Source organism: Hyla sarda, chromosome 13 (assembly GCF_029499605.1).
Source record: "Hyla sarda isolate aHylSar1 chromosome 13, aHylSar1.hap1, whole genome shotgun sequence".
Taxonomy (NCBI): Eukaryota; Metazoa; Chordata; class Amphibia; order Anura; family Hylidae; genus Hyla; species Hyla sarda.
In genome coordinates, this window is record NC_079201.1 from 14,555,484 (window position 1) to 14,573,515 (window position 18,032).

The window sequence follows — 18,032 nt, forward strand, 5'->3', positions numbered from 1 at the left end:
ACCCTACCGCACTACCCCCACCCCACCTGTACTATAATAATCTGCATTTTTTAGCCTGCTGGAGGAAGGCAGCGCCACCTCTGAGGCAGACAGAGGCGATCACTATGGTCAAGTCCGTCCAACATCCTGACATTGCGTGCGCTTCTATACATCAGGTGGAGCCAATGGGTGGGATCAAGGGGTGGCAAAATTAGCTTTCACTTAGGGTGGCAAAAATTCTTGCGCCAGGCCAGTGAATCACAGATGGCTCGAGGGCTTGTGTACCATCTCTGGAGCTGTCTGTGATGAGTGTCCCAGCCACAACGCCCTCTGTTGGTATGAAGAGAGGAAGTGATGTCAGCAGCCCAGTCATCCTCTTCAAGAGCAGAGCAGTGGACAGTAACCTAGGCAATGAGCACTAAACATTTGTATTATCTACGGAAAAAAAATTGTGATGAAGGAGATGCCTTGTTGTTGGCAGGTGAACCAATATGGTTGCAAAAATGTCAAATTAACATAGAAATATTACCAATCTTTTGCTATTTTGGGTCAAAATTGGGATTTTATTACACATCAGAGTTCCTATGACCCCCAAACAGGTTGTATTAGAAAAACTCTGGTTCTTTTTTTTTTTTTTTTTTTTTAAATAGCACCACTCCTTTTTCACAGGTTGTGTCTGGTATTACAGCTAAGCTAGCTTTTTTCTAATACCGGAAAATACTTTAACTGAATATGGATTGAGGCCATCCGTGTATTACATCGATGAGCCAACGCCTCCAGAGGATAAGTTATATGGCCTAATGGGGAATATGGAGAAGTGTTGTCTAAAGGGGCCAACCATCTTAATAATGATTAGGGATCATTTGTGTTGATCATTTCTAGCCATTGTTGAGGAGAAAGATAGCATGACTCTAGGATGGTTCCTCCTCCTTTGCTTCCTCAGGTTGACCCAAAGTGTCCCTTATGGATTCCTACATTGCTCCACAAACAAGGCTCCAAAGTGTAGAGTAGACCCTATCTTGCCCGTTACTCCATTATCTGGTACTATTATCTGGACTTATAGGGGCACTCCACCCTAAACATCTTATCCCCTATCCAATGGATAAGATGTCTGATGGCGGGGGTCCTGCCACTGGGGACCCCCGCGATCTCGGCTGCAGCACCCCAGACATTCGGTGCAGAGTGAACTCCGCTCTGTGCCAGATGACTGGCTATGTGAAGTGGAGGCTCGTGATGTCACGGCCACACCCCGCTCATGACGTCACGGCCATGCCCACTCAATGCAAGTCTATGGGAGGGGGCGTGATGGTAGCCACGCCCCCTTCCATAGACTTGCGTTCAGGGGGGCGTGGGCGTGATGTCACGAGCAGGGTGTGGCCGTGACATCACGAGCCTATGGCGCTGCACCCGACGCCCTAAACGAATGTCGGTTGCAGCAGCGAGATCGCGGGGGTCCCCAGTGGTAGGACCCCTGCCATCAGACATCTTATCCCCTACACTTTAGATAGGGGATAAGATATCTAGTGGCGGAGTACCAATTTATGCCTTAAAGGGGTTATCCAGGAATTAAAAAAGAGCTAATTTCTTTCAAAAACATCTCCACATCTGTCCCTTGAACAGTGTGTGGGTGTGGTATTACAACTTGGCTCCATTCACTTGAATGGAACTGAACTGCAGAACCACACCCAACCTGGAGACAGACAGGGAGTGGTTCTTGAAATAAATTTGCTCTGTTTTTCTATTCTTGGATAACCCCTTTAAGGTTCATATTAGGGCTGAAACCTCTGAGCCCCACACAAGTCTATTGCATGGTGCCTAGACGACAACAAAGGCCTATGATGATTGTAGGACACCGAAATACGGGGGCCAGAGTCCATTTTTTGGAAATTCATAGAGAAATTACTTTATAAAACTTGAGTGTGTGCCCTTACCTAGAAGTTGTCACTACTCCAAACCCAGTGTTGTTTCCCAGCAGAATGTTAATTATCCAGAGAACAATAAATTACAATGGCTTTTAATAAAGGTTTCCTTGACAGACAGAATTAAATTATGTAATCCATATTAAAAGAGGAGAAACAAGGCGGACATTGTCTGTGGATGGGAGTTTTGTACTGTTTGTGCAACTTTTGGGTTCTGGGTTGCTGGATCGGTGAGCACTGTTTTATCGGGCTTTGGTCACACCATGTATACGTCTGGAAACTGTCAAAATGACATGCAGATGTATCCGTGCTCGGACAAGCAGGGGCCCCAGTTTAATGAAAAATGGAGTCTATTCAGCTTGTGACTACGTTCGGGTCATTTTCCAGTTTTGGCCTAGACTGAGAAGGTTGGTTTAGAGCACTTTTCAGTCCAAGACAAAACTCAGATACCTTCGGAAAATCACCAGAACGTAGTCACTAACTGACTATGCTCGAGCCATTAAAGTGAATGGGGAGCCTGCCTGTCCAAGTATGAATACATCGGCATGTTATTTTGAGGTTTCCAATGTTTCCATGACTCCTACCCTCAGCTTTTAGTGGGGACTAGCTAGTCCAGTACTGTTTAGAAGTGGACTGAGAGGATTGGGTTCATGTGTGGAAGACCCTTTTAGAATAAGGGTAAGAAATGAATTGTGAAGCTGATCTATAGGTATTAAATCAATAGTAACAAGGAATGAGTTACACTAAACACTGAAATGATGTTGATGTTGACAAGCCTGCAGACTAAAGGGAGGGTGGAGGGATCCATTATATTCAGGAGGCAGCACAGTGTACATACAGTAGCAGGATCACTGCAGACGTGAGGAGGCGGACAGACTGAGCCTAACAACAGGTAGTAGACAGCAGATTGCAGGGAAGTGAGATGTCTAGTAGCTAAAGAAATTCTTGGCAAATTAGGCGATTTACAAATATCTTAGGAATCACTTAGATTATCAAATGCAGGGATAATTTTTTATTTTTTTATTTAAAATAAATACTGTAGCTATGTGACTCTTTAAAGGGGTACTCCAGTGGCAAACTTTTTTTTTTTTTTTTTAATCAACTGGTGCCAGAAAGTTAAACAGATTTGTAAATTACTTCTAGGAAAAAAATCTTAATCCTTCCAGTTCTTATTAGCTGCTGAATACTACAGAGGAAATTATTTTCTTTTGGAACACAGAGCTCTCTGCTGAATCACGAGCACAGTGCTCTCTGCTGACATATCTGTCCATTTAAGGAACTGTCCAGAGTAGGAGAAAATCCCTTAGAAAACAAGCTCTGGACAGTTCCTAAAATGGACAGAGATGTCAGTAGAGAGCACTGTGCTCGTGATGTCAGCAGAGAGCACTGTGTTCATGATGTCAGCAGAGAGCACTGTGTTCGTGATGTCAGCAGAGAGCACTGTGTTCGTGATGTCAGCAGAGAGCACTGTGTTCCAAAAAGAAAAGGATTTCCTCTGTAGTATTCAGCAGCTAATAAGTAGTGGAAGGATTAAGATTTTTTAATAGAAGTAATTTACAAATCTGTTTAACTTACTGGCACCAGTTGATTAAAAAAAAAATCTCCACCGGAGTACCCCTTTAACCCCTTAACGACGCAGGACGTAAATGTACGTCCTGGTGATGTGGTACTTAACGCACCAGGACATACATTTACATCCTGAGCATAACCGCGGGCATCAGAGCGATGCCGGCAGCATGCGCGGCAGGTCCCGGCTGTGGATCGCAGCCAGGGACCCGCCGGTAATGGTGGACACCCGCGATCCCGCGGATGTCCGCCATTAACCCCTCAGATGCCGTGATCAATACAGATCACGGCATCTGCAGCATCGCGGTCACTTAACAGGATGATCGGATCGCCCGCAGCGCTGCCGCGGTGATCCGATCATCCTGCACGGCAGACGGAGGTCCCCTCACCTGGCTCCGCTGTCTTCCACGAGTCTTCTGCTCTGATTTGCCTTCCCGCAGACCAGAGCAGAAGATGACCGATAATGCTGATCAGTGCTGTGTCCTATACATAGCACTTAACAGTATTAGCAATCAAATGGTTGCTATAAATAGCCCCCTATGGGGACTATAAGAGTGTAAAAAGAAAAGTAAAAAAAGTAAAAAAAAACAAAGTAAAAAAAATGTGAAAAACCCCCTCCCCCAATAAAAACGTAAATTGTCCCATTTTCCCTATTTTACCCCCCAAAAGTGTAAAAAAATTATTTTATATACATATTTGGTATCGTCGCATGCGTAAATATCCAGACTATTAAAATAAAATGTAAATTATCCCGTATGGTGAACGGCGTGAACATAAAAAAAAAAAGTCCAAAATAGCTGCTTTTTTATAACATTTTATTCCCAAAAAAATTTATAAAAATGTAATAAAAGTTTTGTATAAGCAAATATGGTATTGATAAAAAGTACAGATCACGGCGCAAAAAATGAGCCCTCATACCGCCGCTTATACGGAAAAATTAAAAAGTTATAGGTCTTCAAATTAGGGGGATTTTAAACGTACTAATTTGGTAAAAAAGTTTGCGTTTTTTTTTTAAGCACAACAGTAATAGAAAAGTATACAATCATGGGTATCATTTTTATTGTATTGACCCAGAGAATAAAAAACACACGTCATTTTTACCTTAAATTGTACGGCATTAAAACAAAACCTTCCAAAATTAGCAAAATTGCGTTTTTCTTTTTAATTTACCCACACAAATAGTATTTTTTTGGTTTGCGCCATACATTTTATGGTAAAGTGAGTGATGGCATTACAACGGACAACTGGTCGCGCAAAAAACAAGCCCTCATACTAGTCTGTGGATGAAAATATTAAAGAGTTATGATTTTTTGAAGGGGAGGAGGAAAAAACGAAAACGTAAAAATAAAATTGTCTTAGTCCTTAAGGTCCAAATGGGCTGAGTCCTTAAGGGGTTAAGATTCCAAGCCCCTTATAATATTGGTTCTGTAATTTGTTAGATCTCACCCCCAAAGAACAATCTTTATTAGGGCCACATACTTTCATGTGCCCTTTATAACACTGAAGTCATGTTAGGTAGCATAGGAGGCCTCCTAACCTGGCTACCTGGATAAAACAGTAACCTTTACATCTCCTATAGCTATACCCATGTGGGCGCCCTTAGTGCAATCTCAGGTCAAGCACAGATCACCATGTGCAGATCCATTTTTCCGGTTGTTCTTGCTGGTTCCTATCTGTCTATTATCACATCCACTGATATGAAGCCAGTCAGGAAATAATTGCGATGACTTAGCTAACATAGGCATTCAGTGACAGGCTGCTCTAATCCATTGTCTAATAAACTATTGGGTGGTGCAAAGTATTTCAAAATTAAGTCATAAAAATCGACAGGTGGGGCTCCTCTCCTTGTTTCAGAAATATTCTTATTTTTTAATGTTTTCAAATCAACTGGTGCCAGAAAGTTAAACAGATTTGTAAATGACTTCTATATAAAAATCTTAATCCTTCCAGTACTTATCACCTGCTGTATGCTCCAGAGGAAGTTTTGTGGTTCTTTCCAGTCTGATCACAGTGCTCTTTGTGTTAGTGCTGGTTTCATAGTTCTGGTTTCATAGTTCTGTTTCTACCCGTCTCTTCTAAATTTTTTAAAATTATTTTCACATCTATTGCGTAAAAGGGGGACACCGCTGCTCAGCGTTTGGAAGCAACTGTTCCAAACGCTGGAGCCAGTGCCGGCCCCTCAATGCAAGTCTATGGGAGGGGGCGTGATGGCTGTCACACCCCCTCCCATAGACTTGCATTGAGGGGCTTGGCATGACGTCATGAGGGGGCAGGGCTATGATGTCACAAGCTCCCGGCGCCGGCTCCAGCGTTCAGAACAGTTTGTTCCAAAAGCTGAGCAGCGGAGAACCCCTTTAATGTTTTCTATCTTGACGCTTTGACACCTTCTATTGCTTTTATAACCTTTCAATCTTGCTTACATTTGCATAAAATTTTACACACAGCTCACTGGGAACAACCAACATCTTTTTCCACACTCCACGTTCGGTTTTTATGTTGGATTTCCATCTCTAAGATATTGTAAGATATTTAAGATGTCAGTACTACTATTGAAAAACTTTTAAAACACGTGTAGCTACAGCCCCAAATAATTTGGTATAACAGCATATCTCTGCATAATATTGCCAATATTCCCTCCAACACAGCGACCATATAGTGGTAGATACCAGTATTACATTGGCTCTGTACCTGTATGAGAGATTACAGTGCATATTCAATCAGTGACTCACAGGAGACAACCTCTCTGATTGGAGTTGTTCTCTTTCCCTTTTCTTTTCCATCTGACCCAGACAGCCATAAAGACTTCTCATAAATGTGACTCGTCTCTGCAGAGTATGGTGCCCCATTAGTGAACTGTAATAATTTCCTCAGCAATAGTGCTCAGGTGTGCCCCCCTACTCACTTATCAGTCATCTCATTCACAAAAATGCATCAAATAATACTCCTACTAATATTGCCCTCTGTGCCCTTGTGTAATGGTTATGTCCACATACAGTAATAGTGCCCCCTTTGCTCCCATACAGTAATAATGTCCACTGTGCCTCCATGCATAAACAATACCCCCTGTGCCCCAAGTGGTAACAAGGCCCCTGTGCACCCATATAGGCCTCCATGAGGTCCACAGTTACACTGCCGGGGGGTTATAGGCTTAAATTGTTGGGTCTTTTTCAACCTTAACAACACTGTAAATTTGCCTAAGTATCTGAACAATGACTTTTATAAACCATGAGGTTCCAAGCACATCAAGTTATGCCAATGGTTCTTGCTAGGGATGTCCCGATACTGGACATTTGCAAGAGTACTTGTACTCATGCAAATGTCCTCAATACCTGCTGGCAGGTATCACAGAGGTGCACTCTCCGCTTCCGAGCTATGCAGCGCTCTCAGCAGCTGAGCGCGCGTCATAACCAGGACCCGCATTAACCCTTTAGACGCTGCGATCAAAGTTGATGGCGGAATCTAAAAGTCCTGTGATTAACTGCCGGTTAGCTCAGGGATGCTGATCTGGATCACCGTTGTGAAATCGCGAAGTCCCAATCAGGTGAGAGGATGGCCGCAGATCCCTTACCCTGCTCCATGCATCCGATCTTGGCTCCTTTACTGCTGCCAGCCATAGCAGGCATTAGTAAAGGAGCGCCGATAACACTGATCAATGCTATGCTATGGCATAACATTTATCAGTATGCATGTAACAGATTGCATGTAACAGTGCCCTATAAGGGACTAAAAAAGTTTAAAAAAAATGTGTAAAAAATTATAAATGTGAATTATCCCCTTCCCAAAAAAAATTGCAATCACCCCCCTTTTCAAAAAGTTTAAATAAAATAAAAAATATATCTATTTTTAATTTAATAAAAAAAGCCCTTTCTCTTATAAAAACAAAAAAAAGTTTACATTGAAAAAAGTATTGGTAATTGGTATCAGTGAATACGTACTCGGTCTTAAAAAAAAATTCCCTAGTTCTGGCCAACTGTGAAATATCAGCTCCTTATTCCACCTCCTCCTATGCCATTTACATCAGGTATGTCTCATTCTCCTTTGCATGCCATTGTTTTGTTTTGCTTCCTGTGTTGGTTCATTGCATTATTTACATAGAGTCACTTCAATTTGTAGCGATAACATAGCACATGGCAGATTACAGAGCTTTATGAGGTGATTTATTGAAGGTGTGTCCGCTGTTACCATACAGTATATGAAACTAAAATAGGAGGAGACAGGGAGAAGATACAGGTGAAGGAGCTGAGGTGAGCAACCAGTGAAGGAGCTGAAGTGAGCAACCAGTGAGGGAGTTGAAGTGAGCAACTAGTGAAGGAGTTGAAGTGAGCAACTAGTGAAGGAGTTGAAGTGAGCAACCAGTGAGGGAGTTGAAGTGAGCAACCAGTGAGGGAGTTGAAGTGAGCAACTAGTGAAGGAGCTGAAGTGAGCAACCAGTGAGGGAGTTGAAGTGAGCAACTAGTGAAGGAGTTGAAGTGAGCAACTAGTGAAGGAGTTGAAGTGAGCAACCAGTGAGGGAGTTGAAGTGAGCAACCAGTGAGGGAGTTGAAGTGAGCAACTAGTGAAGGAGTTGAAGTGAGCAACTAGTGAAGGAGTTGAAGTGAGCAACCAGTGAGGGAGTTGAAGTGAGCAACTAGTGAAGGAGTTGAAGTGAGCAACTAGTGAAGGAGTTGAAGTGAGCAACCAGTGAGGGAGTTGAAGTGAGCAACTAGTGAAGGAGTTGAAGTGAGCCACCAGTGAGGGAGTTGAAGTGAGCAACTAGTGAAGGAGTTGAAGTGAGCAACTAGTGAAGGAGTTGAAGTGAGAAACCAGTGAATGCTCAAGGTGAAGTATGAGGCTCTTCAATGTTCTACCTCAGACCCAGCCATGGACTGCTTCTCTTTCCTATGCCATACATTAGGAATCCAGTGATGACATGAAGCTCTGTAGATACTATAGTAAATACTAATTACAAATCTGCTTTACAGGCACAAGAGTCAGAGGTGACAATGTGAAAAATTTCATAAGGTGACAGCTCATCCCTGAATCATGCACCACGCCGGGAGCTTCTGTTGGTAATGCTTCTAGAATTTTTACCTTTTTTATGACGTGACATTGATGATGTTTTCTAAGGTCAGGAGACGGTTAAATAATGATATAGGCTTTCATGTACAGGGTCCTACAAAGGTCAGCTAGAGAAGTAGGTGCAGGTGGCAGGGGAAAAGGTTTTATTGAACTTGATTTGGGAAGGGTACTTTGACAAAAGCTAGGCGGAGTCCTTTCAGAAAATCCTGGTTATGAATATTGGACCTACAGGACCTATAACGAGTGCAGTAGCACTGGAGCTGGGGATGTACGCGCCAACAGGAGCCCGTTGGTGCCAAAGTTAACGTCACCACTGACGCAGCTTAGTAAAATGCTAAAGTGGCTGTGTAGGCCCCAGTTGGCAGTCTACATAGATTAAAGGGGTACTCCAATGGATTTTTTTTTTTTTTTTAATCAACTGGTTCCAGAAAGTTAAACAGATTTGTAAATTTCTTAAATTTTAAACTCTTAACCCTTCTAGTACTTATCAGCTGCTGTATGCTCCACAGGACATTCTTTTCTTTTTAAATTTCCTTTCTCTCTGACCACATCGCTCTCTGCTGACACCTCAGTCCATGTCAGGAACTGTCCAGAGTAGGAAAAAATCCCCATAGCAAACCTCTCCTGCTCCGTACAGTTCCTAAAATGGACAGAGGTATCAGCAGAGAGCACTGTGGTCAGACAGAAAGGCAATTCAAAAGGAAAATAACTTCCTGTGGAGTATACAGCAACCTATAAGTACTGGAAGGATTAAGATTTTTTTACAGCAGTAATTTACAAATCTGTTTAACTTTCTGGCATCAGTTGATTAAAAAATGTTTTCCAGGGGAGTACCCCTTTAATACAAGAGATAGTTAAACCTTTCAGTCTGTTCAAATGACGAGAATTGAGCGGGGAAAAAATACCGCAAAAATACCACTTAACCCCTGCAAAACAATGGACACCAGACGGAAACCCCATTCATAGTCAAGGTAACTCGTCGGGACCCATCGGTGTCCATCGAGCTCTGTTGTGTGTTTCTGAAATGGACCAGCTCCCAAACAGAACGCGAATGCAGATGTGAACGCCACCTTGTGGATCCATATAAAAATAACTTGTAATAAATAAATCCCCTAGATTTTTTTTAAATGACTGATTAGAGTAAAAAAATTATTTTGTTATAATTGTGATAATTGCGATTATTATTGAATTTTTTAGCATGATTATAAAAAAAGTGTTTATGTCATGTAGGGTGTCTAAAACTACTGTGTGTGCAATAAGGGAGAGGTGCATTTCATTTGGGGAAGGGGGACTTTAAAAAAAAAATTGTACCTTTTGATTTTATTTAATTTTTTTCAAATTCTCTTATTTTTTACATTCTACATTATTTATCTACATTTTTTTTCCGTATTATGGGGTGCAGGTTATGGCTCCTTCACACGGCCATTGGCTCATTTCAATATTTGCTATGGCCACCTCCCCCTTTCATCTGTATACGCAACTGGTGACAGGGGGGCTGATCTTTTTCAGTCCTCTGTCACTGGACTGCGGTAGTCTCCAAACTGAGGCCCTTCAGATGCTGCAAAACTACCACTCCCAGCATGCACGGACAGCAAACGGCTGTCCGTGCATGCTTGGTGTGGTAGTTTTGCAACATCTGTAGGGACGCAGTTTGGAGGCCACTGCTGTGCATGTTCAGGCTGTCAGTATACCAGCCTAATCGTGCTGATAACTCTGTGTAGTTAACACAGGGTTAAAACCATTAATACATTTTTTGTTTAACCATGCCAGGTCAGCCCAGTCTGGACACCACAAATCAAAACAGTCTCAACATGTTTTGTTGCTATGTGGCAGCTTCATCAGGGATTAGTCTTGTTCAATCAATACGCATTTTTCATAGTAGCATCACTTACAAAGATAATACACAATCAGATCATATGAATTATTGTTCTCCATCATGGCCGCCTGAAAAGGGATAGGTATATATATATATATATATATATATATATATATATATATATATAGACACTGAATGTTGACTCGAACTTGCAGGCAAAAAAAAAGATTTCGAATATGAATAGGAATGTAAAAAATTTGAGAAATGGAGCAATGTAACAGCTCATCCATGAACCATATACCAAGTCTGGAGCTTCTGTTGTTAATTCTATGTTAGTATTGTTTTTAGGTCACCTTCAAAAAAAGGTTTTACCTCCCTCCCACCCCAGCAATTTTTAGCCACTTTTTTTCATTTTGCTTTTCTTATATGCTTTTTTTTCTTTTTCAATTGACATATATTGATGCATCTGTAAAATTGTATTGACCTGCAGTATAAAGTTAACCTGTCACTTTGGCATTTTTACATTTTGTATACAAAAAAATAATAATAATAATAATAAAAAATAATATATATAGATATATATATATATATATATATATATATATATATAGCAACAGAAGAATGCAGCAGCACACTGCCAGCACAAGGATATAGGTGCACCCCACCCACCTCTATCAGGTGTGTATATAAGGTGTCTTGGATGTTCCAGATCCTGCCATGCTTACTGAACTGTTCACACAGAGGCATATTCACAGTGTAGGGTCCGTCCCAAGGAGGCCACCTTATCGCGGTGGGACGGTCCAAGCTATTTGACCGCCGGCGGAGACAAATTTGCGAGCTAAGTGCCTCACTATTTCATAGTTTCACATTTGCATCTATTACACCATAGCTGTATAGCTCTCCATGTTTTAACTGCATATTCATGTTTCACCTATATCCTTGTGCTGGCAGTGTGCTGCTGTATTCTTCTGTTGCTGTATATCTAGCCTAGTAGCATGCACCTGTAGGCCAGGTCCATATAATAGTTTGGTATCAACTAAAGTGCTGGCTGACTTATTCTTTGTCTATATATATATATATATTTTTTTTTTTTGCAGTATTTTATATAACAAATTAAAGGGTGCTAAGAAGTATGGTTCATTCCTCATTTAGCAACGTAGAGAAAATAAAAATGTTACTGATCTTAGAAGACGAGGTAGGGAAACAAAACAATTACTATGGTGGAAATCGGTGGGTTAATGTATCTTATAAGTCTTCTAAAAAAAAAAATGTAAATGTTTTTGTGGTGAAGGGATAAGAAATAACATAATCCCACCATCATTTTTTAGGTTTTGACCTTGGCAAATTCCTTGTGCGGTAAAGATGATATATTAACCCCTTCCCTCTATTTGGCGATTTTTCATTTTTGCACTTTTGCTTTTTCCTCCTTACCTTTTAAAAATCATAACCCTTTAAATTTTGCCCCTAAAAATCCATATGAGGGCTTATTTTTTGCGCCACCAATTCTACTTTGTAATGACATCAGTCATTTTACCCAAAAATCTAAGGCGAAACAGAAAAAAAAATCATTGTGCGACAAAGTGGAAGAAAAAACGCCATTTTGTAACTTTTGGGGGCTTCCATTTCTACGCACTACATTTTTCAGTAAAAATTACACCTGATCTTTATTCTGTAGGTCCATACAATGGAAATATTATAACTACATGCTGGAAAATGTATACGTTTAAAATTCTCATCTTCTGACCCCTATAACTTTTTCTTTTCCATGAACGGGGCAGTTTGAGGGCTCATTCTTTGTGCCGTGATCTGAAGATTTTATCAGTACCATTTTTGTTTTGGTCTGACTTTTTGATCGCTTTTTATAAAAAAAAATGTATTCAAAACTTTTGGGATTCGAGCGTAAACATTGGTGGCCAGGATATGCCACCAATGGTCCATTAGAGCCTAAACACTGTAACCCCAGCCAATCATAAGAACAGAAGGACAGTGCCACGTCACTTAATCTTCAGCCAGTTCTACTCTTCTTCTTCAGGGTTACCATGGAATCGTCCGGATTCCATAATGGGCTATCATCCATTGACTTCCAAAGAAAGTTAAAGAGGTACTCCACCGCTAGACATCTTATCCCCTATCCAAAGGATAGGGGATAAGATGTCTGATCGTGGAGGTCCCGCCGCAATATAGCATGCGGCACCCACCTGTTACTGCTCCGGAAGCGCTGGAGGGTCTGGGTCCTGACCCCGGGAACGGAAGATCGTGACGTCACGACTCCGCCCCCGTGTGACATCACGCCCCGCCCCATCAATGCAAGTCTATGGGAGGGGGCGCGATCAGACATCTTATCCCTTATCCTTTGGATAGGGGATAAGATGTCTAGGGGTGGAGTACCCCTTTAAACAGACTTGACTGGAGACAAAGTAGCTGTAATGACTGCTCGTAGAGTTACATATTCTGGTGTTCGGCTAAAGTATCATGCGTAGCCTGGTGACTCCCGGGCCAATCAGAAGCTGTGGACCTGCTTTGGATTCTGCTTTGGTGTCCATGCCCTACTTGGCTGGAGAGTTCACTTCTTTCAGTAAGTGGCCTGTGATAGGGTCATTTCTCCTGACCGTTGGCTCTAAATGAACGCTGGGCACAGCAGGGAGATCGCCCAGATATGAAATCCCCCGGCGGCAGGACCCCCACGATCAGACATCTTATCCCCTATCCTTTGGATAGGGGACAAAATGTCTAGTGGGCGGAGTACCCCTTTAACCCAACAGAATTTTGATGATCTCCCAGACCAAGAGTATTGGGTTGGGACTATTCAGATCCTATTGCTTTGGGAAAGTGCAGTAGACTGTGAATGTTAAGATGGGAAGATAGGGAGTAATCCAAACCAATTTGAAGCTAAATTAAACATTAGGTAGTAAAGCATTTATCTAGGTGTAATTAGGGGCTTACGGTAATTATGAAAATGATTAATGCAAATGAACGAGTTACTAAACTTCAACAAGTAGCGATAGGTAGGAGATTATTGTGTCTGCGATGGCTTTTCCTTTCACATAACTCTTCTTTTCCCAACCGAACCGCATTCTCATTTATTCGCCTCGATTGTATTCCAGTTCTCTCTGACGTCCCACGAAAATTACATGGTTTACAAAGGAAATGTTTTAAAGCTGGTTATATTAGTAGCATGTAACCTATAAATGGAAACTCTAGTATATACCTACGATTTGCCATAGCATATCTTCTGTTCTACCAAGCAGCTATGACCCATGGACTCTACAAGACCTCTTAATGAATTCTTTCGTGTCTGTCACCAAATATAATCAATACATCCTTTAAAAGGTATTTGCCATTTCTGGAGACTTTTCGGGATAAGCCGTCCTGTGTGTGTACATGACGAGAACTATTTCTGGACATTATATCAACTGTATATAATGTTTTTTTACTCTGCTGGCTCCATATCTGTGTCAACTTTCCCTGAGATCAGCTCCAGAGTGGATAAGGACTAACTCTTATAATTGCTCCCATACACTACATATGCAGACCCTCAGAAGTTGCAGCAGCATGGAGGACATTATAGAGCAGTACTTGAGAAGTCTAATGCTCAATCAGGGAGTTTCGTAGCCAAGTTAATGCCAATGAACTATTGGTGATGTTACCCAAATTATTCTTAAATATGATAATTTTTTTGCAGTGTGGCCGGGGGAACCATCCTGGTAAAGAAGCCCCTGCCTTTAGGAAATCCCATAAATATGAAGGGGTGTACTTAGCGTGCAACAATATTAAGGTAGGTGACATGTACAGTTAATGGCATCCACTTAGACTAGAGTTACATATATGCGGCGTCCAGCTCCTTCAAAACTGGGCAAAATTGCCACAACTGATGCGAAAAGTGCATCAATTGGCATCAGTTGTGCATCATCCGGCATCCATTGTTTGTGATCGCTGGATGGGGGAACGCAGAAAGGTGTGTTCCCCTGTCTGTGCCGGTCCGGCGAGTCTAATAATCCGGTGTCCAAACTGAAATGCCCGATGTCTGTGAACTGTCCCATTCAAGTGAATGTGATCAGATCTTGCTTCATTTTCCCTCCGGTGCATTTTACGCAGCGCCGGAGCGAAAAAAACTGACGACACACATATGTAAAGGATGCCTTAAATGTCAGGACCCAATGTTTTCCAGTAGAACATTGCCCAGTGTTTCACATGGCCTCAGCTGATTTTCTTTTTATTCCCATAGTGCATCCTGGTGCCATCTCTTCTCCAAGTAAGTGACACACACCCAGCTCTCCACATGATGTAAAAGTAGACATGATTTCTTAGAACAGGCCGCCTTTGTCCAATACTCCATGGTCCAGTTCTATTGATTACTTGCCCATTGTGAGAGCTTTCAGTGGAGGACGGGGGTCAGCATGGACACTCTTTCTGCACCTGTGTTACTTTAGACGCAGCAAGCTGTGATGCTTTGTGTGTTCTGAACCTTTATATCATATTATTCAGCATTAAAGGGATACACCGCCCCTAGACATCTTATGCCCTATCCATAGGATAGGGCATAAGATGTCTGATCGTGGGGGTCCCGCTGCTGGGCACCCCCACCATATCCCTACTGCACCGAGCGTTCGTTTAGAGCATCGGGTGCAGTGCCGGAGGCTCGAGACATCATGGCCGTGCCCCGCTCGTGATGTCACAGCCGCACACCCTCAATTCAAGTCTATGGGCGGGGCAATGACAGCCATCATGCCCCCTCCCATAGACTTGCATTGAGGGTGTGTGCCCGTGACGTTATGAGTGGGCGTGACTGTGACGTCACGAGCTTTACCCCCACAGCCGGGATCTTGGGAGTCCCCAACGGAGGGACTCCCACGAACAGACACCTTATCCCCTCTCACTTGGATAGGGGATAAGATGTCTAGGGGCGGAGTACCCCTTTAAGTTCTTCAGCAGTTTGTGGTACAGTAGCCACCTACTGTACCTAAACATTGCTGAAGACCATGTACTATACACACCTTCTTATAACACATAGTTAATTAGATTGAAAAGACCGAAATCCACTCTACTGTCTTGCCCCCGAGGAAGGCAAAAATAATGAAAAAATCCCTTCCTGGATCCAATATGGCGCCAGAATAAATTCCTGGATCAACTATTTGGTTTTCCCTTATGGCTGTGGCCACTTTTAGCAGAATAATGTACTTACAGAGCAAAAATTGTTTAGAAATGGTTTGAGGAACCTAACAATTTGTTGACTTGACCTCCAAATTCTTCCGATCTCAATGTGACTAGGCATCTGTGGAATATAGAGGTCAACTTTGAAACTTACAGGACCTGCTTGGTGTAAAAAAAACACAGAATGCGTAGAAAGGTCTTATGAAGTCCAGCGGATTTGTGTTGTTTAGGCTGCACATGGAGGACCTACACAATATTTAAAGGGGTATTCCTGCCAAAGACATCTTATCCCCTATCCAGCTGCTGGGCTGGAGATCGTGGGGGTCCCTAGCGGCGGAACCCCTGCCATCTAACATCTTTCCCCCTATCCTTTGGATAGGAGATAAGATGTGTGCGGCTGAGTACCCCTTTAAGCCCCCTCCATTCATGTCTATGGGAGGGGGCGTGATGGCCGCCACGCCCCCTCCCATAGACATGAATGGAGGGGGCGTAGTATGACATCACGAGGGGGTGTGGCATGACATCACATCTCCAGTCCTGGAAGCAAAGAGCTTTTCCGAGACTGGAGACATAGCCCTGCATAGAATGCGGGTGCTGCACAGAGATCGCGGGGGGACCCCGGAGATCAGACATCTTATCCCCTATCCTTTGGATAGGGGATAAGATGTCTTTGGCCTATGGTCGATTGGTGTATAGAATAGATAGTTTAGAATAGTTTCACACCCCAATACCTAAAACCCTTTCCTCATTACATATTTATACTCAATCTTCTGCGTAACCCAATGAAAACCCAATGCATTGTCATCCAGTAATGTCTGTGTGGCGCAAGATGCGGGACTTTCGTATGTTATGTCTATAAACATTACCCCATAATACAATTTACCGTAGATAATAGCCATGAGAGTAAACAACGCCCTTTCCCTATATCCCTATAGCAATCTCATCTCCTGTATACGTCTGGCTCCGATTTACGCGAATGACTGGAGTCTATACTTTAGGCTTATCACTCAGCACTGCCCTAAACGTAAAAACAATTAAAGCAATTACATCTGGGGAAATCACATATTAATTCCGTAATGACTTTACGAATATAGTTCTAATATTATATAATGATATCTAATGCAGTTCTCGACCGAGAGAATCGTAAAAATGTAGGTGAAATACAAGCAGCACACACCCCAAAATCCTTAATTTATATAGCGCACAGATTCTGCAGCATTGTACGCTCAAATTGGTCCCTGTCCCCATTGAGACTCAATCTAAATTCACCTATCTGTATGTTTTTGGAGCATGGGAGGACATTGGAGAACCCGGAGGAAACTCCCACAAATACGGGGAGAACATACAAACTCATTGCAGATGCTGCCCTTGGTGGGATTTGAACCCAGGACCCCAGCGCTGCAAGGTAACCACTGAGGCACTCTGTGGATCCTTATCCCTTGACTAGTTTGAACTGTCTCTGGAAGACCTGTCCTGACCTGATTTGACTGTCCTGTTTGTGTAATTATTCATTTCCCCTGTGGAGGCGCTGCAGGGAAATTGAGCACTTGACAGGTTTGCCAAGAAATTACAGCCAAGGAAACACTATGGGGGAGATTGATCAAAACATGTCCAGAAGAAAGTTGCTGAGTTGTCCATGGCAACCAATCAGATTTCTTCTTTCATTTTTGAAAAGGCCTCTGAAAAATGAAAGAAGTGATCTGATTGGTTGCTATGGGCAACTCAGCAACTTTTTCTCTGGACAGGTTTTGATAAATCTTCCCCTATGTGATTGCTAAGGGGCCGATGTTATGTGCCTGGATTGTCCACAGTGGAAAAGAACTTTAAAGGGGTACTCCGCCCCTGGACATCTTATACCCTATCCAAAGGATAGGGGATAAGATGTCTGATCGTGGGGGTTCTGCTGCTGGGACCCCCATGAACTCGTGGCATTGCATTGAGGGGGTGTGGCGTGATATCACGACCATGCTGTCCACTCCAAGCATTCAGAACAAAATATTTGGAAGGCTGGGGCAGCGGAGTACCCCTTTAATATTTCTGAGTTCTATCACATTTATACCTTACACCTAGCTCGGCTTTCCTTCACCCGGCCAATCATTAAGATATGTGTATCTAAATCTAAAACAGAGTACAGTCCCTGCTATAGTCCCTACCAACTGTGTCCCTTTGTAGGGATAGGACTGCAGAGGACTGGGTTCGTTGAAGTTCGTTTCTCCCTGCAGTCTGTTTGGGACATCTAGAAGAAGATTTGTCCGGAGAAAAGAAGGTGAGAACTACCATGAGTCCTGTGTCATGCCAACCGGAAAGCCTCCTGAGCAGGGTGGACTGACAACTCATGGGGCCCCCGGCAATGGAGGATCATTGGGCTCCCGGGAAATAGATGATCATGGGGCCTCCATATGTGTCGGCTCCAGGCAGCTTGGCAACATCAACTGATGAGGAGGCTGATGCTGGCCGACGTCCTGCATTAACCCTTTAGATTCCACAATCAAAGTTAATGGCAGCATCAAAAAGAGGAAAAACCTCATCCTGTCTAGCTCAGT

At 42.7% G+C, this 18,032-nt stretch overlaps 1 protein-coding gene across 1 annotated transcript in view; it reads right to left on the reverse strand.

Annotated features, from left to right (window-relative positions):
* The window catches only part of LOC130297675 (protein-glutamine gamma-glutamyltransferase E-like), a 50,211-nt gene extending 49,859 nt beyond the window's left edge, over positions 1-352 (reverse strand). Inside the window, exon 1 of the mRNA XM_056550388.1 lies at positions 265-352. Within this exon, the coding sequence (XP_056406363.1) occupies positions 265-352 (88 nt within the window). The remainder of the gene's footprint in view (positions 1-264) is intronic.
* Positions 353-18,032: the final 17,680 nt, after the last annotated feature.